Below are 27972 nucleotides of genomic sequence, written 5' to 3'. Positions count from 1 at the left end.
ACCTTCCCACGCTGTTCCTAGATATTTCTCCAAGCTGCGTGGGACACTGTCCCCGGCTCGCCAATGAGAGCCAGGCGATTCCTGCAGGCCAGAGCCCCACAGAGCACAGCCTTGGGGAAAAGCAAGGAGTCGCAGATTTAAGTTTGCCTTGTCACCGCCCTCTGAGCGACTTCGGGCAAGTCTCTTGGCCCTCCCGACCTGGGATCTTGTGTGTTTCCTGCGGGGAGGAAACCTAACCTGGATGACACTCAGAGCAGCGCGGCTCAGCCGGAGTGCAGCGCGCCGCGCGCGCCTCGGAACTTTGTCCCAAGCGTGGAGCGGGGACCCGGGAGTGCAGGGGCGGGGAGCTCCCGCGGCAGGAGCGCGGCGACGGCGCTCCTCCTTTCTCCACGTCACGGGGGCCGCTCGCCGCTCTCCCACCCCCGGCCGAGGGAGAGCAACTCCCTTAGCAGGGCGCGCCGCCGAGTTGGCGAAAGGGGAGGAGGCGGGAGCGAGCCGCTGCAGCCGCAGAGAGGCCGGGATCCCGGAGCGTAGCTCGCGGACCCCGCCGGGGTGGCCTCTGCAGCCGCGGGGACCCCGCGTTCGGGGCTCCCCTGCTCCCTTTCGTAAGTCGACTTGGCCACGCAGGCCAGTGAGGAACGCCCGGGGCCGGGGAGCAGAGCTGTCCCGCGGTGGCGGGTGCGGGGCTCGGATCCCAGCCGCGGGGTGGCCGGGACGCCGGGACCCTTACCCCCTCGAGACTTTCACTTTCCCGCTGGGGAAAACTTGGGCGCCGCGTTGCTCTCGGGGGTGAGAGCTGGGGCGTCGGCCCCGGGGTGCCGCATCGGGATCCCGAGCTGAGCCCCCGCCTGGCTGCGCGCCTGCCGGTGTCGGCGCGCAGATGGAGCCCGGAGCTACTGTGGGCGACCCCGCCGCGCGCCAAGCGGACGCCGCAACTTCGGGAACCCGCGCGGCGGCCGGGAGTCGCGCGGCGTGTGCGCACCAGGGTTTCCCCAGACTCTCCCGAAGCGGTGAGGACGCGGCTCCGGCATGCGCCCTTTCCCGAGGCGGTGGTCGCGCAATCTAGGACCTCCCGGCCGGGGCGCCAGGAAGAACCGCTCAGGCGAGGGACGCCGAGAGGCAGGGTCACGACGCTCGCTTTTCCCGACTAGCCCGCCAGCTTCGCCCCAGCCTCGGGCCGAGCGACGCTGCGGGAGACCCGGCCGTGGGCGTCCTCGCCCGGGGTAGGCGGGAGGTGAGTGGGCGGGAGCGGATGCGGTGCTCCGGAGTGGGCTGCTCCAGTGGCTTCTCTGTTAGGACTAGGTGCTTGGCAGGGTAAGTGGGGGTGTCTTACCAGTTTGGGGGTCGGAAGCTGCGGGGCGGACTTCCCGGCGGTGCCCTCCCAGGGACTGGCTTCTGCGCTTTTTTAAGGTCAAGTTTTCCTGCCGCAGAGCTGACCGGGACGTTCCCCCGGCGAGGTGGCAGCGCCTCTCCGGCAGGCTAGGAGCCTCCGGGCATCCGAGCCAAGAGGTCTGGACACTCAAGTCAGTTTACCATCTTAGGCGAACAGGGCGAGTGAACGGGTATTGCTCGTTAAGTTTTAGAACTGAATTTCCTGTCTTTGGGAGGTTTTCGGGGTCATTGTAGCCTGGGAAACTTGGGCTTTTACCCCCTTACTGGGCATGCGAAGAGGTGGTGTCAGCCCTTAAGCCCTTATTCTGTCCTCTTCTCATCCGTAAAACTGAAGAGCAACAAACCAGAATACTAAGGGAATCAGGAATAATATTAAGTATCCATGCAGTTTGGTAGGCATAGAAGTCACCCTTTTTGATCCTACACGCGTAAAACGTACCCTTATTTTTTTTAAGATTTTATTTACATGAAAAAAAAAAAGATTTATATGATAGATGGATATCACAAGCAGGCAGAGAAGCAGGCAGAGAGAGAGGAGGAAGCAGGCTTCCCACTGAGCAGAGAGCCTGAGGCGGGGCTCCATCCCTGGAGGTTGGGATCCTGACCTGAGCCGAAGGCAGAGGCTTTAACCCACTGAGCCAACCAGGCGCCCCAAAACGTGCCTTTATTAAACTACTTATCAGCCTAAGGCGTTCTAGAACCCAGTGTCCCTTTTGACAGCTTTTTTTGATGGTGTCTTGAGGAAGTAAAATCTTAAAAAAAATAAGTTAATTATTGCAAAGAACATTTCCTGTGTTGCACTTTCTAAGGATCAGGTACTGTCTGAGAAATCACTAATTAGGATGCTGTTGTATTATCTTCTTTTATTAGCGTATAAACAATAGCCAAAGAATTCGGTTGTATGGTAGTAACTTTCAAAAACTGATAGGGGAATTGGGGAGGGTTCCCCTCCTGTTTAGTACTTGTACTCATTCCAAAGTTTACAGTAATTTGCTAAGTGCCAGAATAATCACGGCAGAGTTAGGTAGGGGTGAATGGCATAATTGGGGAATAGGTCAAAGTTGGCACTTGATGACATCATGCTAAGGAAGTACTCTCAAGACAGGCAAGCAGTAAATAGTTAGCAATCTGCCTTTGAACGAACTCAGATCATGGCTGGGGGGAGGTGTGCCAAGTAGAGAGTATGCATGACTGTGCCCAGCTTCCTCTCTTCCCCCTCCCTCTCTTGAATCACTGACTCCGGAGCTGGTTTGGGGAGTATGAGTTGGTGACCTGGGGCTTATCTTGGCACCAATATCAGAAGTGTAACTGTGTCTGCTTCAAAGAGTTTCCTTCTTCCTTTGGGAAGCAGGAAGAAAACAGCAACATAGTGAGATTATGTGATGCAGGGTTGAAAAATCAATTCATCCGTCCAGGTTTATCGGTCCAGGTTTTTTGAGCATTTACTGTGGGTCAGGCCAGTGCTGGGTGCTGTGGGAGAGCAGATGCGCTGAGTCTGGGATAGAGACAGGAGGCCTTCTTGGGGAGCTTTAAGGTCAGAAGGCCTGAAGGGTGGGTGGGAGTGGCTTACACTAAGGGCAAAGCGGGGAGGAGAAGGAAGAAGCAAGCATTCTCCCCCCAGGGAATGGTGTGCCCTAAGACAGAGGAGAGCTAGCAGAGAGTTCATGGAATGGAGAAGTCCATTGGAAAAGATGATGCCATGCTTTGGGGTTGATATGTGGAATACATCCTCTGAACAGTTTCACTGCTGAGGGTATCCTGGTGAGATTTCCATTCAGAATTCCTAGGTTGCTGTGCTGAGAGTGGATCTAAGGTTCCCGAAAGGTAAACAGGGCTGTTGCAAGGGTGTGAGAGGCCTAGTGGGCTAGGCTGTGCCAGGGGCAGTAGGGTTACACAAGTGCTCAGACTCAAGGCAGACCCTGGAGTGACTTGGTGACTACTTTTGTGTAGGACAGGGCAGGGCAAGTCCCTCCAGGTTTGAGCAGGTGTTGCTGCCATTTACAAAAGAGGGAACATTAGAGAGGGGTAGAGTTTGGAGGAAAGATAGATTTGGTTGATTGTGTCTGTGTTGGGGCACTATTCAAAGCCTGGGGTGGATGGGACAGGGGTGCAGGCCTGAACAGAGCCCCTACCTTCATGGGGAAGGGTGAGAGCCAGGCTGCGTGTCTCTCCCAAAGCCCACGGGGAGTGAGCACCCTGCGTGGGGTGAGGCGTGGTATGGGCTGAGCACTGGCAGTGGCCTCCATGCTTAGCTTCTTGGAAGCCACTCCTCAAGAGAGAGGCAGGACGGCGGAATGGCTTTTTTAAGATGAGAGAGCCTCACACATAATTTATATGTGAATGGGATGGAGCCAGTGGGCAGGAAAGGCTGTCTGGAGTCCATTTCCGGAAAAACAGTCTGTGCGGGATTGTGATATCAAAGTCCTGTCTTACAGAAACAATATTTTGAAGCACAAATGAGCATGAAATTTAAATTTTTACTTCATAGGCTAGGCAAACTTCGTGTTTAGGAAAACACGGATGGGAATTGTGTCACAAAGCTGCAGCATCAGGGCAGAGGGGCCCTTGGAGCCAAACTTGGCCGCCGTCCCACTACCTCCCGAGCGTGTGGCCTTGGCCGAGCTTCCCGGGCCCAGAAGTAGCGCCACACCTGCGTGGTGCCTTTATGGTACCCTGTCCCGGGCTGTTGTGAGGGGAGTGTGTGTGAGTCATGCATGCAAAGTGTGGACACGCTGTGTGCATGTGTACACTGCGCCAGCCCCTAGTGGGTGCTCTGTAAGCCTTAGTGCTGGTATTTTTATTGTGATTGTGCCCCTTCCATCATTGCCAGCTGTAGGATCTGAGAACCAGAGAACTTCGAGAACTTGTACAAGGCCATAGAACCAAACAGTGGCGAAGTTAAGGCTTGGATCCCATTTACCTGGCTCCCAGGCAAAGGCACGTCCTCTGTGTAGCACGCTAACAAGTGTCAGGTGCTGGGGGCCAGGGAAAATAAATGGTATTAGAAGAACCTGGTCGCTGTTCACCAGACTATAGAGAAGCAAAGCAGATAGTATCAATGTCCTAGCTTACAGACTTTTCCCAAACAATTTAAAGGTGTATGTTTTGTATTTATTTGCATTGTTTTGCATGTCATTTTATATGCATCCCATATGCTGGTAATTTTCCTACTGGGATCGAAAGGCCAAAGCTTCAAGTATGTAAAATCAAATAAAATTAATCAGGAATTGAATGCAGCTGGGTTGAAACCTAATGGGCCCCTGGGCATGGTGGGCTCAGTGTGGACTCTTGGGGGAAAGGACTGGATCAATATTTACTATTTTAGGGGCGCCTGGGTGGATCAGTGGGTTAAGCCTCTGCCTTCGGCTCAGGTCATGATCTCGGGGTCCTGGGATCAAGCCCCGCATTGGACTCTCTGCACAGTGGGGAACCTGCTTTCCCCTCTCTCTCTGCCTGCCTTTCTGCCTGTTTGTGATCTCTCTCTCTCTCTCTCTGTCAAATAAATAAATAAAATCTTTTTTAAAAATTTACTATTTTAGAAGATGTGGGAAGCCAGATACCATTTGATAAAAACAGGTCACATTTAATATGTAATGAAGCTTGACCTGCTGAGTATAATACACAGGACAGGAGGCATGGAAGACCAAAGGGAGACTGCCTGCCGTATAAAATGTCAGAAAATAAAGCAGAAACAGAAGCAAAATTTTGCTTTATGAAGCTGAACTAATAAGAAACACTAAGGGTCAGAAGTAAAGGTAGAACTTGAGTTCAGCAACATAAAATCTTAAAAAGAGCATAATCTTCAAAATAAATGTGTGGGCTTTTAAAACTAGTAAATTCTCTCTAATTTGAACTTATCAGGGAATGGCCATGGTATCTTAGTAAAATCTCAGAAATACATATTTTTTTTTCTGAATTACAATTTTCTTTTTAGAACACTTGCTCTCAGAGTGTGGTCCCTGGACTGGCCATACCGGCATCCCCTGCAAACTTAGAAATGGAAATTCCAAGACCACTCACATCTTTTGAATTGGACCTTCTGGGGATGGGGCCCCGCAGCTTGTGTTTTTAATATTTGGAGCCAACTTTTTTTTTTTAATTTTATTTATTTATTTGACAGAGAGAAATCACAAGTAGATGGAGAGGCAGGCAGAGAGAGAGAGAGAGGGAAGCAGGCTCCCTGCTGAGCAGAGAGCCCGATGCGGAACTCGATCCCAGGACCCTGAGACCATGACCCGAGCCGAAGGCAGCGGCTTAACCCACTGAGCCACCCAGGCGCCCCTGGAGCCAACTTTTATTCCTCTGGAATGTTTACTTCTTCAGTCTTGACCTTCCATTTCCCTCCTGTGGTCACTCTTCTGCTTCACTTCTGTCAGTCGGTACCCTTGTGGAGGGTTGTACCCAGACACCACCCATCCCTTCCTCTGCCCCAAGGTCTAGCCCAGTAGAAGATGCTTTCTTTTTTTCAAGATTTTTATTTATTTACTTCTTTGACAGAGAGAGAGAGTACAAACAGAGGGTAGCGCCAGGCAGAGGGAGAGGGAGATGCAGACTCCCCCCTGAGCTGGGAGCCCAACTCGGGGCTGGATCCCAGGACCACTGGGATTATGACCTGAGCTGAAGGCAGACGCTTAACTGACTGAGCCACCCAGGTGTCCGGAAGATGCTTTCTAAGAGTGCTCTGGGCCTTATGTTCTGCAGCTCTGTGGTTTTCATACTGTCCAGGACCACACTGATTTGGGTTTCGCTTTGCATTTGTTGCCTTAAAAAAAAAAAATCTTTTGGCAGTCTCCTATCCAACAAACTGTGACTCCTCCCAGACTTACAGTCTGCCAAACCCTGAACTGTTCTCTGCAAATACTCCTGTTAAACTCCATTTCTCCATCTGGTACAAGTGCAGTTAATTTCTTGGCCCTACATGTTAGTCTTTGTATTAATCAGCATTAAACTGCATCGTACCTGATTCAAGTTTGTCTAAATCTGTTTGGATCCTCCTTCTGCCCTCTTTCCTATAAACCTTTGTGTCCTCTGCTGATTTGGCTGCTGATGTCCTGGCCAGAGGAATTAATAACGATGTGAGTATCTTTGTTAGAGGCCTTCCTTACAGTTAATGAGGCTTAAAAAGTTGGCATCTTTTGCAGTCCTTGTGCAGCTGACATCTGAAGAATTGTCATCGGCCCCATCATTGTTTGCATTTAAATTATAGCTGCTCTGAAACATCCCTCATGGGGTTGCTCCGTGAGGACCATATTCTCTGACTCCAGCCTCGGTGTCCCCACCCGCAAGCACCCACCACCCACAGCCCAGTATCCCATATAGTCACCTGCCGACACACAGTCAGGAACTACATGTCCATGATGAGGATTGCCCTCTCCCTGCTTTGTTTATACTGTCAGCTTAGGGGTTTTTCATGTAGGTAACACAGAGGTAAGTTTCGGCTTATGTAATGGCAGATTAAGAGGACAGAAATTTCAAAGTAATCGGAAGTGATACTTGTGCCTTGTCATTTCTCTGTGCTTCACGCCACCCCTCACTGCCACGGCCGAGCTCTAGACCGCCTGACTTCTGTGCTAAAGCTCACTTTTAGACAAGAGATTCAGGTTATTTAAAATTTCCTTAATGTTGAATTTTGTTCACATATGATTCTTAAGGGAGATTCTTAAGTTAATTAAAATTAGATCATATAATTGCACCAAAAAAGTTTAAGAATGCAAAAAGCAAAACAACTTGATGGCAAGAATGCTTTTAGCCATGGTTGCTCGAGCACAGAAAAAGTGCCTGGAATCTTAGTCATGATCCTTATTCAGTCCTGTTGGAGCCCTCTCCCACAACCCTCCCCCCTGCACTGAAACACTAGCCTTAAACCTAACTGCAAAAGGCTCAATAAAATCTAAGCCCCCTTTTCCTTCTCCAAGATGCTTCCAAACGTCTCTTGATGGGATGTTCTCCCTTACTGAGGCAACCAAAAAAAAAAAAAAAAAAGTGCCTGGTGGTAAGGGAGCTCTTTGTTCCCTCAAGTAAATCTCCAGGAATACTGTGTAGTTCTCGCTCTTTGGTTGCTTTTCTCCCCCACACACCCCCACCCCTGCCACCCGACCCTTTGGAGGAGAGCTTTCTGTCTATGTTCAGACTTAGACGATCAGCCTGTCTGCTCTTGGATACAGGTTGGACCTATTTCTAAAGGTTCTGCAAACCTTGCTATTTCTCCCAGCCATTTTTCAGATCCAGACAGCCCATGACAGATAGCCGCTCATTCAGACCGCAGCAGAGGGTGGCCAGTTGTGCCCACGACCGGGAAGAACTAGGCTTACCATAGCTCCTGGGCTTGCCAAGCTTCCTTTTCTCTTCCTTCTGCTCCTTTGCATCACTGTGGCATGTTTGGAATATTTGCATAGATGTGTCCTTTCTTCACCACCACCACCCCCTGTACATTCCACCTGAGTGCAGCAAGGAGGGGCTTGCTCTGGCCAGCCATGGTCTTCCACCCGGTTCTTCCTTCCTTTCGTCTTCCCAGCAAGCACCCTGCCCTACCCACAGGCGGCCAGAGCTCAATGTAGTCACAGATGGGTCCGGAGACAGAAGTGAAGTGACACACCAGGCAGACACCAGTTAAGCTGCAGTGACTAGATCGGCAGGGGCGGGGGCGGGGCGGGGGGGCACTTCTATGGAGATTATGGAGATTACAGAGCTGAAGGAAGGGATGTGGAACTGGGGAAGAGATCCTTAAAAGGAGGAACATATAATCACCACTGTGCAAGAAAATCCCTTAGCACAAGAACCATTTCTCCATGCTAGCTGCTGACTTACCTTTTCTGAAATATTTGTATCCAGTAAAATTGTATAAAAAATTGGGATTTCTTGGGTTGTATTGTCAGGTCACCTAGGACCTCACTATTTACTTCTCTCTGGATTCCTCCAGGCAGGACAGCTTCTGGGCCTATCTCTCCAGATTCTAACAAAGCCCCTCCCTGGCACGTGGTGGGCACACAGTAAACGTTGGCTGGGTGGATGGGCAACCAGCTGAAGGGGGATAGAAATAGGATATAAGGATGAAGGTATATATAAAACATACACAAAATAAGTAAAAACGGGGACATGAATAGGTATTTGTATTCTCTTGTCTATAGCAACATTATTCGTAATAGTCAAAAGACTGGGGGGCACCTGGGTGGCTCAGTGGGTTAAAGCCTCTGCCTTGGGCTCAGGTTATGATCTCAGGGTCCTGGGAGATCAGGCTCTCTGCTCAGCGCAGAGCGTGCTTCCTCCTCTCTCTCTGCCTGCCTCTCTGCCTACTTGTGCTCTCTCCCTGTCAAATAAATAAAATCTTTAAAAAAAAAAAAAAAAAAAGTCTGAAGCCACTCAGGTGTCCGTGGACAAACGCATGGTCAAAGTGCAGGGTGTACATACAATTGAGTATTATTCAGCCTTGAAAGGAAGAAACTTTTGACACACTGCAGCATAGATGAGCTTCAAAGACATGTTAAGTACAATAAGGATGGACACTATGATTCCTCCAAGGGTCCTAGAGGAATCAGATACATAAAAAGAAAGCAGAGGGATGTTTCCCCGGAGCTGCCAAAGGGGGAAACAAGGAATTAGTGTTTGACGGGTACCAAGTTTCAGCTGGGGAAAAAGAAAAAGTTCTGTGGGTGGATGTTGTGATGATTGTCCAGCAGCATGAATATATCTAATGGTGCAGAACTTAAAAATGGTTGAAATTTTAACTGGATCCATCTGTCCGTCCACCCATCTGCTCGTCCATCCGTCCATCCATCCACCCATCCATCCTTCCATCTGTTTGTCCACCGTCATCCACCCATGTCGTCTCCAACATTTATGGAATGGCTTTTCTAGGACAAACCAAGAAGCAGAGATTTTTTTTTTTTTCTTAGCACTAATAATCAAAATGGTAAATTTTATGTTAAGTATATTTAACCACAAATAAAATAATAAAAGAAAGAATATTTTTATGATTAAGATTTTTTTAGCACTAATAATCAAAATGGTAAATTTTATGTTAAGTATATTTAACCACAATAAAATAATAGAAGAAAGAATATTTTTATGATCACTAGATTACTAGATTCCAACAAATATGGAACAACAAAAGAGAAGATATTTTTTATAGCAAAGTAGTGAACCACAGAAGACTTGGAACCTATAATTGCGGAAGGAAGATAGCAGTGGCACCAGACTTACAGAGAGGTTTAAGATCATGCTACTAAAAATGAGTTGCCTGAATCCCGTTGGAGGCAGGGACTTCTGAAGGCTTGGAATCCTGCACAGTCCTGTTTACCCTATGATTCCCACTTAAAAAGGCAGGGGGGATCCTTTTTGAAAAACTCCAAGCCTACAGAAAAGTTGTAAGAATATTACAGTGGTCACAGGCTGATTTCTCCTTGCGGAAACCTTTGGTATGGCTTCTGAGCCATCCGGCCCTGCGGCTGCAATCTGGCCATTGCCTCTCAGAGGTGGTCTCTGGGTGCAGGCGTGCTGGTGGCAGGTTGGGGGTGAAGCCCAGTCCTAGCTTGCAGAACAGCCGCTGGCCTCTGATCTTTGGTGCTCCTCCTACAGCTGTCGCTCGTGTAAATGTTTTTGACCCCTTACTGCTGTGCCGTGTATATGCCTGTCTGCTCTCCTGTCAGAATGCTCAGTGCGTGTGCTCAGTTAGTCATCCCAGCATCCGTATACTAGCACCCTGGCCCACCTTCTCAGGGAAGGAGGCAGAGGACTCATTAGGCTGGTGACAGCTTCTTGGTGATGTCAGGACTTAAATTCAGAACCACTGGCTTCAACTGCTTTTTCCAAACCAGTTACATTGTACACAGAGGTAGAAAGCAGGAGGGTGAGATGCAGGGGTTCAGGAGCGGCAGGGAAGAGAGGAATGGGGTCAGGCGGTTGAGGGAGGGAAGCATGATGCAACATGGTCACCCTACGTGGTACTGATACCTTCCTTAATAGGTAACAAGCCTGTTAATGCATAAGCACACCAGAAGGCAGGCTGCCTGCAAGGTGACTTTCAGGGATCATGGGGCCCGCCCCCCTGCCTGTGGCTAGAACCCTGCAAAGCAGAGGTTTGCTAAGAGCTGAGTGGTGCCTACCTGATGTGGGGTGAGCATGGGGGTGCCAATATCCGAGTTCATTTGGTAAATCAGGGGGGCTGTTCTGCTCAAATGTTTACCCGAAGTCCGCATCTGCCTCTGAACACAGTTGAGAAGGTCACATCACCTGAGACTTAGAATTTCACACTTGACCATCTACAGGATTGTACTGTCGTACAGGAGTTGTAACCAGTTGTTGTAACCTAGATAAATGTCAGCTTCATCTTGCTTGTGTGTTTGTGTCTGTATGTCGAGCGTTGCCATTTTCATATGGTCATCATTTAAAGTGCCTCTTTGCAAAGTTCCTTCGACATACAAGGGCTTATTTTTCTCATGTAACAAGAAGGCAGAGTGGGTGTTTCCTGCTGCTGGTTCAGTGGTTTGAGGATTTCGGGGCTGAGGTCTCTGAGACTCCTTGACCTTTTCGTCATGGCCCCAACATGGCTACTGCAACTCTAACCATCATGTCAGAGTTCCATGCAGAAAAGTGAGCAAAGGGGAAAAAGTACAAAATGGCATACCTCCCCCTGAATCAGGCTCCTGTAAAGAATGTTCCAGATACCATACAGTATCCTGCGTTGACCATTCCTCTACATTGGAGGCTGAACGGAAAGGCTGTGGGGGGGGTACATCTCTGCCAGCAACGATGTTGGGGTCCTCAGTAAAGAAGGGAGGGGGGGGGCGCCTGGGGGGGTCAGAGGGTGTGGCCCCGGGGGTAAAAGCCTCTGTCTTTAGCTCAGGTCATGATCCCAGCGTCCTGGGATCGAGTCCCATGTCGGGCTCTCTGCTCTGTAGGGAGCCTGCTTCCTCTTCTCTCTCTGCCTGCCTCTCTGCCTACTTGTGATCTCTGTCTGTCAAATAAATAAATAAAATGTTTAAAAAAAAAAAAAGAAGGGAGGGGGGGCACCTGGGTGGCTCAGTTGGGTCAAAGCCTCTGCCTTGGGCTCAGGTCATGATTCCCAGTGGCCTGGGATGGAGCCTCACATCGGGCTCTCTGCTCAGCAGGGAGCCTGCTTCCCCCTCTTTCTCTGCCTGCCCCTCTGCCTATTTGTGATCTCTCTGTCTGTCAAATAAATAAATAAAATCTTAAAAAAAAAAAAAAAGATGGGAGGGAGGATGGATGTTGGGGCGCAACTGACCATCTCTACCAGATCTGTAGACAACATCCTTACCTGTTGGGTCTGTTTCCGAGTTCATCTCCCTGAGCTGTTTTCTGTTCTGGCACCCTTATCAGACCGGTTTAATGACTGTTACTTTATAATCCACGTGGAAATCTGAGGAGTCTGGTTCTTGTTTTTGCATTCTGTGTAGTTGGGTGTGTATGTTTGCTTAGACTGTTCTGAACTAAAAAATCTTTTACTTTTTCATGGTATTAACTTCAAATATAAACCTGTATGTTGAGACATGTTATTTTAATTAAAACCGTTGCTAGCATGCATCCTTGTAGGAGATGCCAACTGGAGAGTTTCCGAAAGTCATTTCTAGATTGGACTTCTGCAGACATTTCACATGAAATCCCTGCTTTTGGAAATTCCTCTTTGGTCAGAACTTTTTTCAGGCACTGCAGACTGTATTTGTTCCGCCCCTTTATCTTAATTTTAAATTCCTGGGTCTTAACTTTGTGGTGTCTATACACACACAATGTACATACATTTTCAACCAAGAAGCACAGATCTTTGTGAAATGATGAAGTCACACTAGGGTAGCTGGTCTTGGGTTTTTTAGTGGAGTCCCAAAGCATATTGAAGTCTCCAGCTCAGCTCCCCACCACATCAACGAAACACAGAAAACACACAAAGACACTTTTCTGATTATTTAAAACAGAGTGTGTCTAATCCATTCACAGAGAGTTGTGGCCTGGCCTTTAGCCATCTCTGCCATCCGTATCCTTCATTCACATCTGTTTATCCCTGTGCTGCCTCTGTGATGTGGTTACGGGCATTAAAGATTCCACTTTAAGTGCACACATGCAAATCAGAGTTACTATACCTCATCGGCTGCTACCTAACCTTTGAGGAATTAATTCTGGACAGTATAAAATATGGAGGTAGACATAAACCAAATAAGTGCTTTTAGAAATTTCTGGGGGGTGAAATTACATGCCGACCTTGGGTGAGGAACGTTTTTTTTCTCCTTCTAGCATACATTTTAAAGAAAGACACAAATGTTTTTCGGTTCAGTTTTTCTTCCATGTAGAAAAAGAAGCCAAGATATTTTCAACCCACATTTTACATTTAGAACATAAAAAATATATTTGGCTCTGTATTGTGTCCGGCTAAGTGTGGAAGGCAGAGAAGAGAAGAACTAAGAAAGGAATGTAACATTGCTGTTCATAAAGCTTGAGAGACAGAGGTCAGATCCATTAATTAACTTTTGGGGGGTAATATTTTCTATCTAAAAAGGAGGAAGCATTTTATTTAAGCCATTTCCATCGAAGCTAAAATTTAAGGGTGTAGATATTTTGAAATCCCACCCTTTTTATATTTTTGGTTTTTTCTACAGAAAAATCTCTCAATGTCTTGCAACATAATGAGGGTCACAAATCATTACAAAATAGAAACTTCATTCGATAGTATTATTTATGGCCCTTTAGACTTCCTGCTAAAGACTTACCCCAGTACTTTTGCCCAGCAGGATACACAATCAGCTTTTGATGTTTGCCCTGTGGACCAGATGCACCAAAGCCAGAACCAAGTTGGCCACCTCCCAATTTTTGTGACTATAAAAACCTGCCTGAATTCTGCACTTTTTTGCAGCAGCCCAGATTTCTGATGACCTTGGGGGACCACCATCTGGTAAATACAGCCTGGTATGGATTGCTCGTTTCTCCTATGACTTTAAATGACCCCCATAAGTCTCCCCAAAATGAAGAAACTCCAGTGAAGTTACTAGTTGAAAGAATTAACAGTGTTAATCAGTGTTGACACCCTGATGTTCATGCCTACCTTTTGCATTCAGACCTTCAGTCTCGAAGGTGGTGACCATAGAGTTCCTACTTGTAGACCGAAACTCTTAGCTGTGACAAGTTCTGCAGGTGCCTCCATCCACTTCCCCTCCGATGAGGAGGGTCCGCTTTCCTGCACCCAGGCAGTGTTAGCTTGACAGTCTGAGCAACTGAGTGCTACTGAGTGCGGGCAGAGACCCTGTTTGAGGGTGTGTTTTGTGTGTCGCACTGCTGTGGTGTCCTCAATCCTGCTCTGCATGGGACATGACCCTTAGGGATGCTCTAACGTGTCACTGCAGTCTTACACTGTCTGGAGAATTGCCCGTAAAGATACTGAACCGAGGGGAACTGATACAGCTTCTGCCATGCACGGAGTTTACAGGAGCTGGTTAGCCGATGATAACTGCCCAGAACTGGTTGCTTTGAAAGGAATTCTTTGGTTGTCAGTCTTTCAAACAATTTTGAGCAGATGGAGGGAAAAAGAAAAATCAGCTTCTGATTAGAGTAACTATTCTCCTGTCTTTCAAAATCCAAGATGGGTGTGTGTCCGCAGGAACGATATTTGCACCAGACATTAGCAAAAAAGAATGTCATCAGGGAGTGAGAAAAAAAAAATTAGAATGTCAGAATGCAGGAAACAATGCATGTGCTATTTCAGAAAAAGAAAACCAAACCGCAACGTATGGAGCCTTTCCCAGTTTTCCCAAGAAACCATTTCTTCTGGTTGCAGTCCTGTGCCTGAGTAGAGAGGTCCATGCCTGTGACCTTCATGATCTCGTTGCCGGATAGCAAAACATTATTCCATGTAACACATGGGAAGTAAGGATGTACCCGAGATTAAATGACTTGCCAGGATGAGTTGAGTTGTTTGTTTTTAAGGTTTTATTTATGTATTTATTTGAGAGAGGGAGAGAGCACATACATGAGCAGGGAGAGAGATAAGCAGGCTCCATGCTGAGTGCAGAACCCCATAAGGGGCTCGAGCCCACAACCCCCAAGAGCATTATTTGAGTGGAAGTCAAGAGTCAGACACTCAACCAGCAGAGCCACTCAGGCCCTGACTTGAGGAGTTTTTGATGGCACAGCCCAGACTAGAACTTGGTTCTTCTGATTTTGTCCCACTGAATGACTACTCTGTGCCAGTTAGGTATGTACCTGGATCTGAACCTAGAACAAGACCAAGGCTTGTCAGAGAGACAGAAATAAACAAGCAAACAAAGTTACTGCTGCTGTGATGAGTGCTTGAAAGAAAATAAGGATTCAACAGTCAGGAAAAAGACTAGAGAAGGGTGATCAGAGAGGACCAGAGGAAAGGACATTTCTCCTACAGCTTGAAGGACGGTGAGGGGCCAGTAACCCCAGGATCCAGAGAAAAATGGTCTAAACATGGGGACAGCAAGTGCAAGGATCCTGAGGCAGGAAAGGGACTGGCATTCTAGAAACTTCGAGAAGGCAGCTGTTGCTTAGAGTGTATGGGCAAGAAGAGCAGAATAAGATGCAGTTAGAGAGGAAGGTAAGGACAGGAACTGGCTGGGCCTTGTGGCCATGGAAAGGATTTCTGGTTTTATTCCAAGTGCAGTAAAACCCCAGTGAAGGGTTTTAAGTGGGGGGGGGCGGGGGGGAGTAGGACTAGAGAGGGAGAGCAGTCTGATTTATGTGTTGAAATGATTCTTTTGGCTATATTACAGAGAATGGATTAGAGGGACAAAAGGGAGGCTAGTGAGGAAGCTATTTCCTTTAGAGGCAACGAGTTAATGATGGCTTGGCCTTGGGTGGTTCCTGTGGAATGGCGTGGATGTGGTGGTGGGTGGATTCAAAACACATTTTAGATGTAGAACCAACAGGGTTCTACTCCTGCCAAGAGATTGGAGAGGCACCCTGGCATTGTGGTTAATACCATAGGCTCTGAAATTAGGCTAGAGTTGAAAATCCTGTCCTCCCTATACTAGCTGTTTACTTTCAGTGTCTCAATTTCCTAATCTGAAAAATGGGCACAGTGATGGGGGGATAAAGAATGAATGATAGGGATAATAGACCTAGTAGGTTTATTGAGTGGAATAAGTAACACAAATAGTATTAGTGCTCAGGATAGACCGTTAGGAAATGACAGGCATGGGTCCATTGAATCTGGGAACGTGATGATTTTTATTGACTTTGACCTGAACAGTCTGAGTTGAGGGAGCAGCCGAGCCAGGCTGGACAGAATACCACCATGAGGGCTCTAAATCCTGGGCAATTAAAGTCCCCGCTCTGTCCAGGCCCTCCAGGGGGAGCAGTTGGATGTACAAACGTGTACATAACAGAATAAACACATTCCTGGCATCACAAGAATAAAACGGTGTTAAATGATTGCTATGGAAAAAAAAAAAAATGGTGGCTAGGACTCTGTTTTCTCATCTAGAGAAGGAGGAAGTTGAACTCCATTACCATTAAAGTCCTTGTCAGTTTTAGGATTTTGCTTCTAGGTTTCTGCAGGAATTATGCGATAATTTAAGCTTTGGTGAAGAAGGCCCAGAAAAGTAAATTCTATTATTGAAATGGTTTTTTTTTTCCCCATAGAAGAGTATGTTGACCTCAGAAGTGGTTTAGTTTCTAACAATTATGGACACAGTTTAGAATAGGACTTAAGTTTATTGTGAAATGCAAGAAACAGATAAGACAATACCTAAATAGCGAGACTCCTAGTTAAAAAAGCAAGCCCACAGCAGTGTCTTTTTACTGAAAATAGTCTGGAAGGACATCCTGGCCAACAGAATGCTTTTGGCAGGCGGTTGGATTACTGGTGAGCTTTATTTTCTTCTTTAGACTTGTCTTTCTCATTTTTTTAAAATGGAAGTGTTTACTTTTATAAACAGAACGGAAAAACACTTTCTTTTCCCTTTGGAGCCTATAACCTCTTAATTATTTGAGGATTTGTCCTCTAGTTGTATCGTATTTTGGCCGGAGTCACGTCATTCTTGTCTTTTTCGTGGTTACTGTTTACCTACTCACGGTCTGATCATTACTTGCCTTTGCTGTCTTCCCTCTAGAACAATGAGAATGTTAGGTCAGCTGGGCAAGAGCCTTGCCTTTCTGCTCCTTTACTGACTCTGCAGGTGCTGTGGGGTGTTAGAGAAATGCATCTTGGGTGAGTCATCCTCCCACTGATGGTCTTCTCCAAAACTTTCTCTCGATTTGATGATGAGCCTGTTACCCAGGGCAGAATCAATGACCTTAATGAAATCAAAACGCTGTGGTAGAAGGACCTTAGCTTACTCAGCTAGATGAGGAGGTTATTTATTTATTTATTTATTTATAGTGAGTTCATCTTTATATTAATGTTCTTAAATGATGATTCTTCTTTGTAAAGCTTTAGGAACAAACAAAATCCTGACATTTCTAAATCAGTCAACTCTCAAATCCCATTTTTCACGCTAACATGTAATGATACCACGTTTAAGAAGTTAAAGGGTTCCCCACAGGGGGGATATTCTTCATGCAGAGAGAAATTTCGCCCCGAAAGTTTGCTAAACTAGTTAGTTATTCTCAGAGAACCCCAACCAGACCAAGTAAATCGTCAGTGACGGGATATAAGACAAGAATTCAAGTGAGCTAGCTTGCTTTTCCTTTGATGGGTTCCATGGCCGGAAGGTTGACTGGTCTCCTGGATTGCCCCAGCCTCTGACCGCAGGAACAGAGTGTGTGCCTCCCCCAGCAAGGCTCCAGGCTAATTCTCCATGTACGGAATCCCTTAAACTGGGTGGAGGGGTCTCAGGGTGAGGTGATTTGATGTTCATTTCCTGTTTCAGCTTTGGGACGGTCAGGTAAGACATAGTAATGAGAAATTTTATTCAAGGACTGAAACTGTTGTGGAAAACGTTATGTTCCAAGAGACAGTATTAGTATTACCTAGAGGGTTAAGAATGCATCCCAGGAACACAATGCTCTGGGTTCAAGTTTCAACTGATGGGGATCCTAGCTCCGTATAACCTTAGGTGATTTCTCAGTCCCCACGGGTTTTAGTTTCCTGTCTTGTAAAAGACGGATGAAGGTCATGCTCACCGCATAGATCCACTGAAGGGCTGCACACATGCAGAGGACCTAGAACGTTGCCCCATGTAACGACTCCTTGGGAACTCTACGTTCATAATAATGCTGATATTAATTTAATAAAGAGTACCTAGAAGCATTCAGGCATCCATTCTAAAACATTGAATTTATGTCAGAATGGGAAAATGGAAAGTAGATTAAAAAGACAGGACAGGGGCGCCTGGGTGGCTCAGTGGGTTAAGCCGCTGCCTTCGGCTCAGGTCATGATCTCAGGGTCCTGGGATGGAGTCCCGCATCGGGCTCTCTGCTCGGCAGGGAGCCTGCTTCCTCCTCTCTCTCTCTCTGCCTGCCTCTCCATCTACTTGTGATTTCTCTCTGTCAAATAAATAAATAAAATCTTAAAAAAAAAAAAAAGGACAGTAAACCAGAGGTGTGGGCGGGATCTTTAAGGAAGTCAATGCAGAGGAGGATGGGGTAGCTCTTCGTTCAGGTGACTGTGATGCAGGTGAAGATGATGATGAAGATGAAGCCACAGCCAGTACTGGCCAGGCAGTCCCGTGTCAGGACTGTGCATGCCTTACCCCGTTTAACCTCCAGAGCCCTATAGGAGGCTGCTGTGATTAGCAGACTTGTACTGATGTGGACACAGAGATGGGGGAGTTTGAGCAACTTGCCCAGGGTGCAGGTGCTCCATAGGCTGTTTCTGAGATGAGTGGAGGGCCTCCTCTGGGCAGAAGCCCCAGCTGTGTGGCTGGAGCAGGGGACGTGTACTGTGGCACCCCTGTGGCATCCGCCTTTCTGGTGCAGCCTCCGAGCGAGGTCTTAGCTCTCGGCTGCTCCCCTGTTGTCCTTTCCACCTCCTGTGTTGGTCAGAAAAGGGGTCAGTCATTTCCTTAACATTGTCTGCCTGTCAGCGCATCCTGTGTAATGTACTAGAAACCCCAAGGTTTGGAGTCAGGCACGATGGGCACAGGTGTCAGGTACACTGTGCCTCTCTGTGGGGTGACCCCATTCACATGCAGGGGCTCCTGTGCCCTCGCAGCAGCTCGAGGGGATTTCTCATTCCCATTTTGAGACAAGAAAACTGGGCTTCAGAGGTTAAATATCCTGAAGCCTCTCCCCGACTTCGTACTATCTCTCCCAAGCGCTGCCCTCCGCATCTGAGTTACTGGAGAGGAGTGTGGGTGTGCAGGGAGGGAGCAAGAGAGGCAGGAGAATGGAGGGAGCAGAGAACACCTAATCTGCAAATACGGATGGTAGATCCTTCATTCCTGGTCCCTAAGCTAAACCAGAGTCAGTGCTTTGGTCCTCAGCCGCTTCCTCGGTGTCCTGATTTTTCCTTCTCCCTCCTCCCTCGGGAAGGCAAGCATGCGCTATTTGGCAGTCCTGGGTTTTGAGATTGCTGACTTAAGGAGGGTTCGAGGAAGAGCTGCTAATGGTTGTAGCCACTTAGCCCTGACTACAATTATCATCACTTAGCTGGGTGTATGTTTTGTGCGCCTGCTGTTTCTTTTAAGGCTGTAAACAGTGCCTGGAAAGGCGGGGTAAAGAACAGGGTTTATGGAAAAGGCCTCATTCACCATCATTGTTGGTTCTTTATTGAATTATCCAAAAAGACCTTATTTCTGCTGAACTAGAGCGAGCCAGCCTTGTTATCACGTCCTTCTCAGTTGTGTCTTCCTCCCTAGTCCCCGTGTGTGGCAGTGAACTCCGCAGTGGACCGGGCTCCTTACTTGTCTGGGCAGGTGGAGGGTGAAGTACCCCTTCTCCTGTGGGTGGGCACTTATTTGTAATGTAATTATCAGACTACTTCCTGGCAGCAAAACGCCTGCCTGCTTCCTGCTCCTGGGGCCTGAAGAAGGAAGCAGCCGGCATTGGGTGTTTGCAGAAGGTGGCGTCGTTACACTCGTCTCCTAGGAACCATGTGGCCCACAGGACTGCAGCCTGACCCCAGCAAGGTCTGCTCAGACCTCAGGAGCTCATTCCCATCCTGGGGACTCCTGAGTTCAGGCTGCAGGTGGCAGGGGATTGAGGCAGGTGCCACACTGGGCAGGTACCTGCCCGCAGCCCACCTGTACCCTTTGTGGCTCCCCATGGGTGTCACACACAGATTCTCTCCAGAGGAAAGCAGAGCCACGGTCGGAAACTGTGGTTTCTCACTTCCTGAGGCTTTCGTGCCCTTAGAGATTCTCACCAAAGCCGGGAAGAGGCCCACAGTCCCTTTCAGGATTTGACAAAAGTTCTTTCACACCAAAGGGCTTACACTTCCCCCGATGACTTGGGACAGGGTGGTATTGGGGGGCTGCTTGGTTCCCCTGATGTCTAGGGCTGATCCGTAAGGAGCTCTCCTCCTTAAAGATTCCCAGAGTAGGAAAGGAGAAGAAGAATCTGACAGCCAGATGCCTGGGCTGTCCCAGTTCCCTCCCCTCGTTGCTTTAAAATCACCTTTCATCCCTGGCTGGTGAAGCTCAGACATGCGACCCAGAGCCAGTTCCCACAGGACTTCTCACAGCGCCCCTGCCACCAGTGCCCAGTCACCTTCCCTTTCTGGGCAGGCAGCCATGCCCCCTACCTCAAATCAGGCTTTCTAGGCACCAGACTGGAATCAGGAAGTGTGTGCTCCAGGGGTTCTTAGGAAGGATGGGGAAGCTTGGGTGCAAGGAGCCCCTGGAAATGGGTGACAGGACAGGGAGCCAGCCTTTGCTTTTTTATGTATACGTGAAGATGATAGTTACATGGTACATCCTAAGCACCACAACAACTCTGGAAGTCTTTCAAAGCCTCTCTAGAAATTTAAGGGGATTGGGGCATCTGGGTGGCCCAGTTGGTTGGGTGTCTGCCTTGGGCTCAGGTCATGATCCTGGAGTCCCCAGATCAAGTCCCACCATCAGACTCCCTGCTTAGCTCAGCAAGGAGCCTGCTTCTCCCTCTCCTACCCACTCATGCTCTCTCTCTCTCTCAAATAAATAAATACAATCTTAGGGAGGAAGGGAGGGAGGAAAGAAAGAAGAGAGGGAGGGATCTTTTCATTATACCACTGTGTATCAGGGGAACTAGTAACGGACGCTAAGTAGAGATCCCTTAGACCAATAAAGGGAGAAACGAAAAAGCAAAAATTTACTTTGGGTAGGATTCATTCTAATCCTAACCATTTATTTAAGCTCCTTCCTATGTATGCCTACTTACCATGCATTAGGACAATGATGAGATAGGTTGATTTGGGACTGATAAATCTTGTAAGTCAAATTTTATCACAACACGTACTTCTGAGTGCATGCTCAAGCAGTTTGTGTGGCCCTGTGTATCCAGAGTCCATTCTCCCATGCTCTGTAACAACTGGCAGGAACCTTGGGCTTGAGCCTGAGTGTATGGAACCCACTTCAGTTTGCTTCAGGGGAGCAGAAAGCCGAGACCCAGGGCCACAAGCCTGGCAGGCATTCCCTGGATGCTGATCAGTTAATGCAGTTGGAGAAGAAGGGATGGTCTTTATGAGATGATCTGATAATGTGGATAAGAGTCAGACTCTGGCTCTCACATGTCAAGCTTGGGTTATTGAGTGGTTGGTCTCACCATACACTGACACAAAAACACAGGAGAGGAGATGTCAGGTTCAGTCTGGGATTCATTGGAGGTAGGGTGCCTGCGGGATATCTGGTGGAGATGTGGAGATGTCCATCACGCAACTGGACGTTCATGTCAGAAGCCTGGGCAGCAGGTGAGGCTGGAGACAAAGGTGTCAGCAATGTGTCACAGTCCAGAGAACTAGGGACAGAGTGTGTGAGAAGAGCAGTTCAGAAACAGGACCCCAGAGAAACCCACCTGGGAGAGGCTGTGGTGGTATTGGGGAGGACAGTTTGTTGTCAGTAAGGTGTTGTTCTTTAACGAAAGTCTTTCCAGTGAAGGTGGACGTGCCATGCCTTTCCCAGGAGAGCTATTTCAATTGACCTGTAAAGAAATATGAAAAAATAAATCAGGTTCAAATGGCTTGTTAATTCTAAGGAAATTGGGAACAAGGATTTATGTCCTCATGTAAGATTTACTGATATGTGTTAATGATGAAGTTTTAGGATGTAAGTGAGGTTCAGAGCTGATGACCAAGAAAGAATTCTTGAGACATCTTTGGTGCAAAGTGGTGGTTTATTAAAGCACAGGGACATGCCCTCTGGGCAGAAAGAGCTGCTGCCCAGGGGTTGTGAGGGCGGAGGTAAGGAAAAAGGGAGGTTTCAAAAGAACTTTCATATGCTAAAGAGGACCTACAAGATACTGGAGGCCTTGAGGCCTTACCATTGTCAAGGTTTTTACCTCTAGCAAGGTATTAACATTAAGATAGCTGGGAGATTCCTAAAGAATGTCCCATATGTCCCACCCAGGAGTTGGGGGTGGGTGGAGGTTGCACGGTGTCAGCTTTTGCTTTGTCCTCAGCCAGACTTCAGTTCCCTCATCATTAAGAAATTGCACACGGACTCCTCAGACCTCCACAGGTCTCAGGATTTGAACCTCTCTGAAGCAGCCCTATGAACTCAGCTGGCCCTCCTGTCCTCAGACCTTGGGATGCTCCTGCTCCTTCCAAAATAAATTCATCTGTGCCTCCATTTGATTAGTCTGTTTTTTATCTGAGGAAAAAAAAAAAAAGCATATAATCATTTTTTAAAAATCAAATACAGAAGGATATTTGGTGATTAATAAATCTTCTTCCTACCCAGGCTGCTAATCCCCCATCCTGTCCCATCCTGCCCTGCAAAGCAGCTCCTCTTCCTGGTGTCGTGTCTATACAGTATCCCTCTAGAAATAGCCAGCCACCTGCCTTTTTGTAAATAAAGTTTTATTAGAACACAGCCAAGCCCTCTCTTTAACACATTATCTGCAGCTGCTTTCCCACTACAATGGCCGCTGTTGAGTGGTTGTGACAGAGGAAGGAAAAGTTTGCCAACGTGCGCTGTTTGGGTGTAGATGCTATTTATATCACTTTTTTTTTTTTTTTTTTTGACGCACATGTGAGCACACTGTACACAGCTACACATTTTGCTCATTTCCCTTTCACTGTGTGTCATGGGGATCGTCCCACAAGGGCAGATGCAGGCTAGTCTCAGACTTTTTCACATGGTGTGAATGTAATTAATCCATATTTCACATGGTGAAAGGGTAAAGGGAGCTCTATAAAGGCACTACTCCCATCAACCAGGGCCCCATCCTCATGTTCTAATCACCTCCCAGAGCCTCCATCTCCTAATGCCATCACCCCAAGGCTTAGGTTTCAAAATGTGAGTCAGGGAGAGACATAAAGATGCAGTCTGTAACAATGGGCTTTCCCCATCTGACTTCAGATCTAGATCTCATAAGGATCTGAAGGGAGACTCACTATGGATGCCCCTTTTAGGCTCAGGTGGGGCATTCGCATCTCCCCTGACCCCTAAATGACATCTAACTGTGTAGACCAGTTCTGCCCAAACTGGAGTAATCTCTCCCCAAATACGCTAAGCAGAAATGCAGATAGTAAAAGTTACACAGTACCCATATTTTAGGAGTTTACATAATTGGCCATTCTGTTTGGTAACCAACATCTCTCACAATTCAGATATAGTTAACACAGATACCGCAAAATACTATCATTCTGTATATTCTCATTCCTTTTTTTTTCTGGATTCTCATAATGGTGAGAGAACCTTGTCTTATTTACCACGGGGCCCAGCATTCTGCCTGGCATGTAAAAGGTACTACCCAGTGAATTTTGATTGAACTGAACTAATTTTCTCTTAGTTCTCTTTCTCATATTTCAACTGAATTACTCCTCTTTCCTCTTACAGAATGAAGGCATTCAAATGTTTTAAATACCCAGCACAGCAGAAAGTTTTCATCTTATTTGTAACTCTGTGGCTGTTCTCCCTGTTGAAGCTTCTAAATGTGAAAAGCCTCTTCTTCCCTCAAAGAGATATTTACTTGGTCGAGTCCTTCCTGAGTACCTCGCCTTTTGTAAGGAACAGGTACACTAATGTGAAGAATGAAGTCAGGTATGACGTGAACTGCTCAGGGGTCTATGAACAGGCACCTTTGGAAATCGGCAAGAGTCTGGAAATAAGAAGGAGAGACATCATTGACTTGGATGATGAGGATGTCGTGGCAATAACCAGTGACTGTGACATTTATCAGACCCTGCGAAGGTACCATCAAAAGCCCGTTTCAAGGGAGGAGAAGAGCTTCCCCATAGCCTACTCTTTGGTCGTTCACAAAGATGCCATTATGGTTGAAAGGCTACTCCATGCTATATACCACCAGCACAATATTTACTGCATCCACTATGACCATAAGTCACCTGATGTCTTCAAAGTTGCCATGAACAATTTAGCCAAGTGCTTCTCCAATGTTTTCATTGCCTCCAAATTGGAGACAGTGCAATATGCGCACATTTCCAGACTCCAGGCCGATCTGAATTGCTTGTCAGACCTCCTCAAGTCCTCAGTTCGGTGGAAATACGTTATCAATCTGTGTGGGCAAGATTTTCCATTGAAGTCAAATTTTGAATTGGTATCAGAGTTGAAGAAACTCAACGGAGCAAATATGTTAGAAACGGTGAAACCCCCAACCAGTAAAATGAAAAGATTCACTTATCACTATGAACTCAGACAGATGCCTTATGAATATGTAAAGCTACCAGTAAGGACAAACGTCTCCAAGGAAGCCCCCCCTCATAACATTGAGATATTTGTTGGCAGTGCTTATTTTGTTTTAAGTCGGGCATTTGTGAAATACATTTTCAACAACTCCCTCGTTAAAGACTTTTTTGCCTGGTCTGAAGATACGTACTCGCCGGATGAACATTTTTGGGCTACCTTAATTCGGGTACCAGGAATACCTGGGGAGATTTCTAGGTCAGCCCAAGATGTGTCTGACTTGCAGAGTAAGACCCGCCTTGTCAAATGGAACTATCACGAAGGCCTCTTGTATCCACGATGTACGGGCTCCCACCTTCGAAGTGTGTGTATCTTTGGGGCGGCAGAATTAAGGTGGCTGATAAATGACGGGCATTGGTTTGCTAATAAATTTGATTCTAAGGTGGATCCTGTCTTGATTAAATGCCTGGCGGAAATGCTTGAAGAGCACCAGAGACAATGGATCACTTTATCTTCAAAAAACTTACTTAGGGCTAAAAATCCCATAATCACATCATGATGAAATCATGATAGAAGGAAGGTGTCTGATAAATAGAGCTCTTATGGACTTGTATGCCCTACTGGGCATACTGGGGTTCCACTTGAACTTAACCTCCTCATAGTTTGCGAGGTGTCCATAATTCCATGCACAAAGGCGACAATTAGCCTGAATTTGGTTGGGTGTTTTTATGTTTGTTTCCTTGTAACCTTATGGAGCTAAATCAGAGATTCTAAATGGTCCATTATCAGAGCTCAGAAACTACTGAGCTCCAGCTGTATGCCAGGTACTTTTATAGAAACACGTAGGAATTTAATCCAAATTGCAATGAGTTGTACAATGCCTTCAAGGCTTGCCCTAGCCCCACAGCAACCTTAATATCTTACATTTTCCTCATAGCAATCAAGATTCTACAGAAAAGGTGTTGGAGTGTGGGATAATCATGTAACCATTGAAACCACCAGTTTCAGGGTAGTGTTTATGTTCAGTGACCAACACTCCACTTGTCTTTTAATTCAGCTCCCTAGACTTTTCTTAACCATTAGAATATTTGAAGGAGAAACCACTACCTCAGGAAAGCTCAAACGATTGTCCAATTTCTTCCTTGCCAAAGCATAATTTTCCTATTGGTGCCTCACCCTTTGAGTTCAGAGTCCAAAGACTCTGTTGGCGGGGCATTTACAGTGGGTGAATGTCAGGGAGGCTGGGTGGGGCCTGAGGGGATTGGGATAAATGGTGCCTGAAGAGAAACAAAGGGATCTGTAGGACTTTCACATCATGTTACACAATGGCTTCGTGAATGATCTCTTTTTAATTCAATTAGTTCTTTAAAATTATTGATTAAATATAAGAACTTGATTAATAGTTCAAAGTGTTACACTCCCAAATGTTGAACCTAAGTCTTCTAGCTCCTAGATTATCCTTATATGTAGGGTTCTTTTATAGTGGAATTAGTGTAATTTTGTTTTATGGAACCATTAAGCTAAGAATCACTGAATTTTCTCGAAAAGGTTTGTAAAATATGACAGCTTTCTAAATTAACTATTACGGTAATTTAAAATTTTTGCTTACGTCTCCAGTAACTATCCAAGTAGAATCCAAGCTTAAATTTACAAAAACTATTTAAGTCTACTGAAGTCTCCTCAGCTTAGATAGAGGAAAATTTAAGTTTCTTAATGACATAGGAAGAATATTCATTAATGGTATTTTGTAAAACCTACACCTTAGAAAACTACCAGACGAATCAAATATACATCTATTTTAATGTCACTGTCTTGTACCGGGGGTGAAGTGGGACAGGAACAGGGTAAGAACAGGTTGTAGTATTTTTTTTTACATCTCAGGAAACATGGAACTCATGTAAAAATTTTTTGCTGATCTTATGTTTCAGTGTCAGCCTCAGCATCTACATAAAGATGTAGTAATCAAGGCCAATGTGAGACTATTTGGAAGACTAGAGTAAATATTTTTGTAAGTGCCTGTGTTCTACCTGTGAAATGTACTTTGTTGGTTTTAAAATGTTTATGATACTGAGAGCCAAGTGGCACCACTTCTCTCACCTTCTTCTCTGGAACTCATTTTTCTTTCTCTTTTTTCCCCCTACCCCCTTCAAATTACTTTATTCTCCAGAAACAACTATGACCAAATTCCTCTTCTTAAAAATAAGTAACTGTTGAGGGCCCCTGGGTGGCTCAGTCAGTTTAGTGTCTGATTCTTGATTTCAGCTCAAGTCATGATCTCAGGGTCATGAAATCGAGCCTCACGTGTGGGGCTCCGTGCTCAGTGAGGAGTCTGCTTAAGATTCTTTCCCACTGCCTCTCTCCACCCCAAAATAAGTAAATCCAAAAAAAAATAAAAATAAAAAAAATAATTGTTGGATAGAGTTAAGTTCTGTAGAAGACACTTAGAGTTTGATTGTGTTTGTGTCTGTGACAAGTTAAGTCATTTTGATCTGTGGGAGCCTCTGTTTTTCTGATAGTACTTGGATGCATACCCTGGCTTCCTCACACATTCGTGTGTGTGTTTGTGTGTGTGTGAGAGAGAGAGAATCAATTAAAACAGTGTGTGAACTGGTTTGAAAATGAAAACAAACTGTTAACAATAAATACCAGAGCTGAGTCTCATCACAGGGCAGACAGAGATCCAGCCCCATTGTGAGACCTAACCATTGACTTCTGCAAAACCTTTGAAATATAAAAGAAGTCACAGTTGCAGGAGCAACTTCTGTAAATGAAGCTGGGTTCAAAGAAATCCCTGTTACCACATCTGGAGTTCTTTTTAAGCCAACAGGATCAGCACATCGTTCCAGTGGCTTGGATCAGTTTTTCCAACCTTCTAGGCTTCAGTACACAAGGTCCTGCTGAAATCTTGTTTTTTATGCTGTTGGCGATCAGAATAAATGTAAAGGCTGGAAAATAAATATTGATCTCCTGTCCAGTGTCTTGCCTCCTGGTGAGAAATGATTCTATCTCTGGAAAGTTTCCAGTTGTTAATCACTTTCATGCCATATTCCAATGAAACACGGCCTCACAAAGACACGGCAGTGCCTTTTTGTCCACATTGACATATTTCCTGGGATTCAATTCAACATTTCAGGGAGCTTGTCAGGTCATCTCTTTTGCCTTGGGAATCCTGCAGTTTCCTTACATGTCTTTGAACCTCCTTGAGACCTGATTTTTCCGCTAAAACCTTTCTGTATGATTTTTTTTTCTGGTCTAGAAAATGTTCTGTAGTCTGTGTTTTATAATGATTCTTTGCATAGTATTTATGGAATCTAGGTTCTAAGTTACTCGGCAACAAGACCAGGACCTTAAAGTTTGTATGTTGTATTAGATATTAATAATGAAAAAGCTACTAAAATAGATCGACATTATATGAACAATCTACTATAACATTATAATATTTAAAGATCAATGTTGCTGCTATTTTTAATGTTTTGGTTCTAAGATATATGTATATATATGTGTACATATACATATGTATATACATACATATATGTATATGTATACATACATACACACATACACAAATAAAATGTTTAAATTTACAGTTAAATTTGAAGATTTCTCTTGCCTTCCAGAATGTGAATATTATACAGACATATATATTTTGACAAATTTCACGAAAAGAAAAATGACAGTCTTCTTTGCGAATGGAAAGTGGATGTACTATATGTATGTTACAACTGTTTTTGTTGTGTGTCTGGGGTTTTTTTTGTTTTGTGTTGTTTTTTACCATTTTTGAAAAACATAGTTCCCATTATAGGAGTTTTAAATAGATTGATGTTAAATTTTTGTGTTACACTGCTAGCAGATGTTAATTCTCTAGGATTGAAAAATAAAATATGCTCCAAAAACCAAA

At 46.0% G+C, this 27972-nt stretch overlaps 1 protein-coding gene across 4 annotated transcripts; it reads left to right on the top strand.

The window, feature by feature from the left end:
• Positions 1–423: 423 nt before the first annotated feature.
• GCNT4 (glucosaminyl (N-acetyl) transferase 4) lies at positions 424–27972 on the top strand. Of its 4 annotated transcripts, none has more exons than XM_059418082.1 (3): positions 424–1234; positions 13128–13302; positions 23271–27972. In XM_059418082.1, exon 3 carries the CDS (start codon positions 23272–23274, stop codon positions 24631–24633), a length of 1362 nt encoding a protein of 453 aa, XP_059274065.1. In that variant the 5' UTR covers positions 424–1234; positions 13128–13302; position 23271; the 3' UTR covers positions 24634–27972. The 4 variants fall into 4 exon arrangements, with proteins under 4 accessions (XP_059274065.1, XP_059274066.1, XP_059274064.1 ...); XM_059418084.1 differs by having other exon boundaries at positions 524–605; XM_059418083.1 differs by lacking the exon at positions 13128–13302.

The sequence above is a fragment of the Mustela nigripes genome, chromosome 12 (genome assembly GCF_022355385.1).
Source record: "Mustela nigripes isolate SB6536 chromosome 12, MUSNIG.SB6536, whole genome shotgun sequence".
In the NCBI taxonomy this organism is placed as follows: domain Eukaryota; kingdom Metazoa; phylum Chordata; class Mammalia; order Carnivora; family Mustelidae; genus Mustela; species Mustela nigripes.
This window is presented reverse-complemented; position numbering and strand designations above follow the sequence as displayed.

Coding starts and splice junctions, on each gene's coding strand:
- GCNT4 (XM_059418083.1), top strand. CDS start 23,272: ATGAAGGCATTCAAATGTTTTAAATACCCAGCACAGCAGAAAGTTTTC.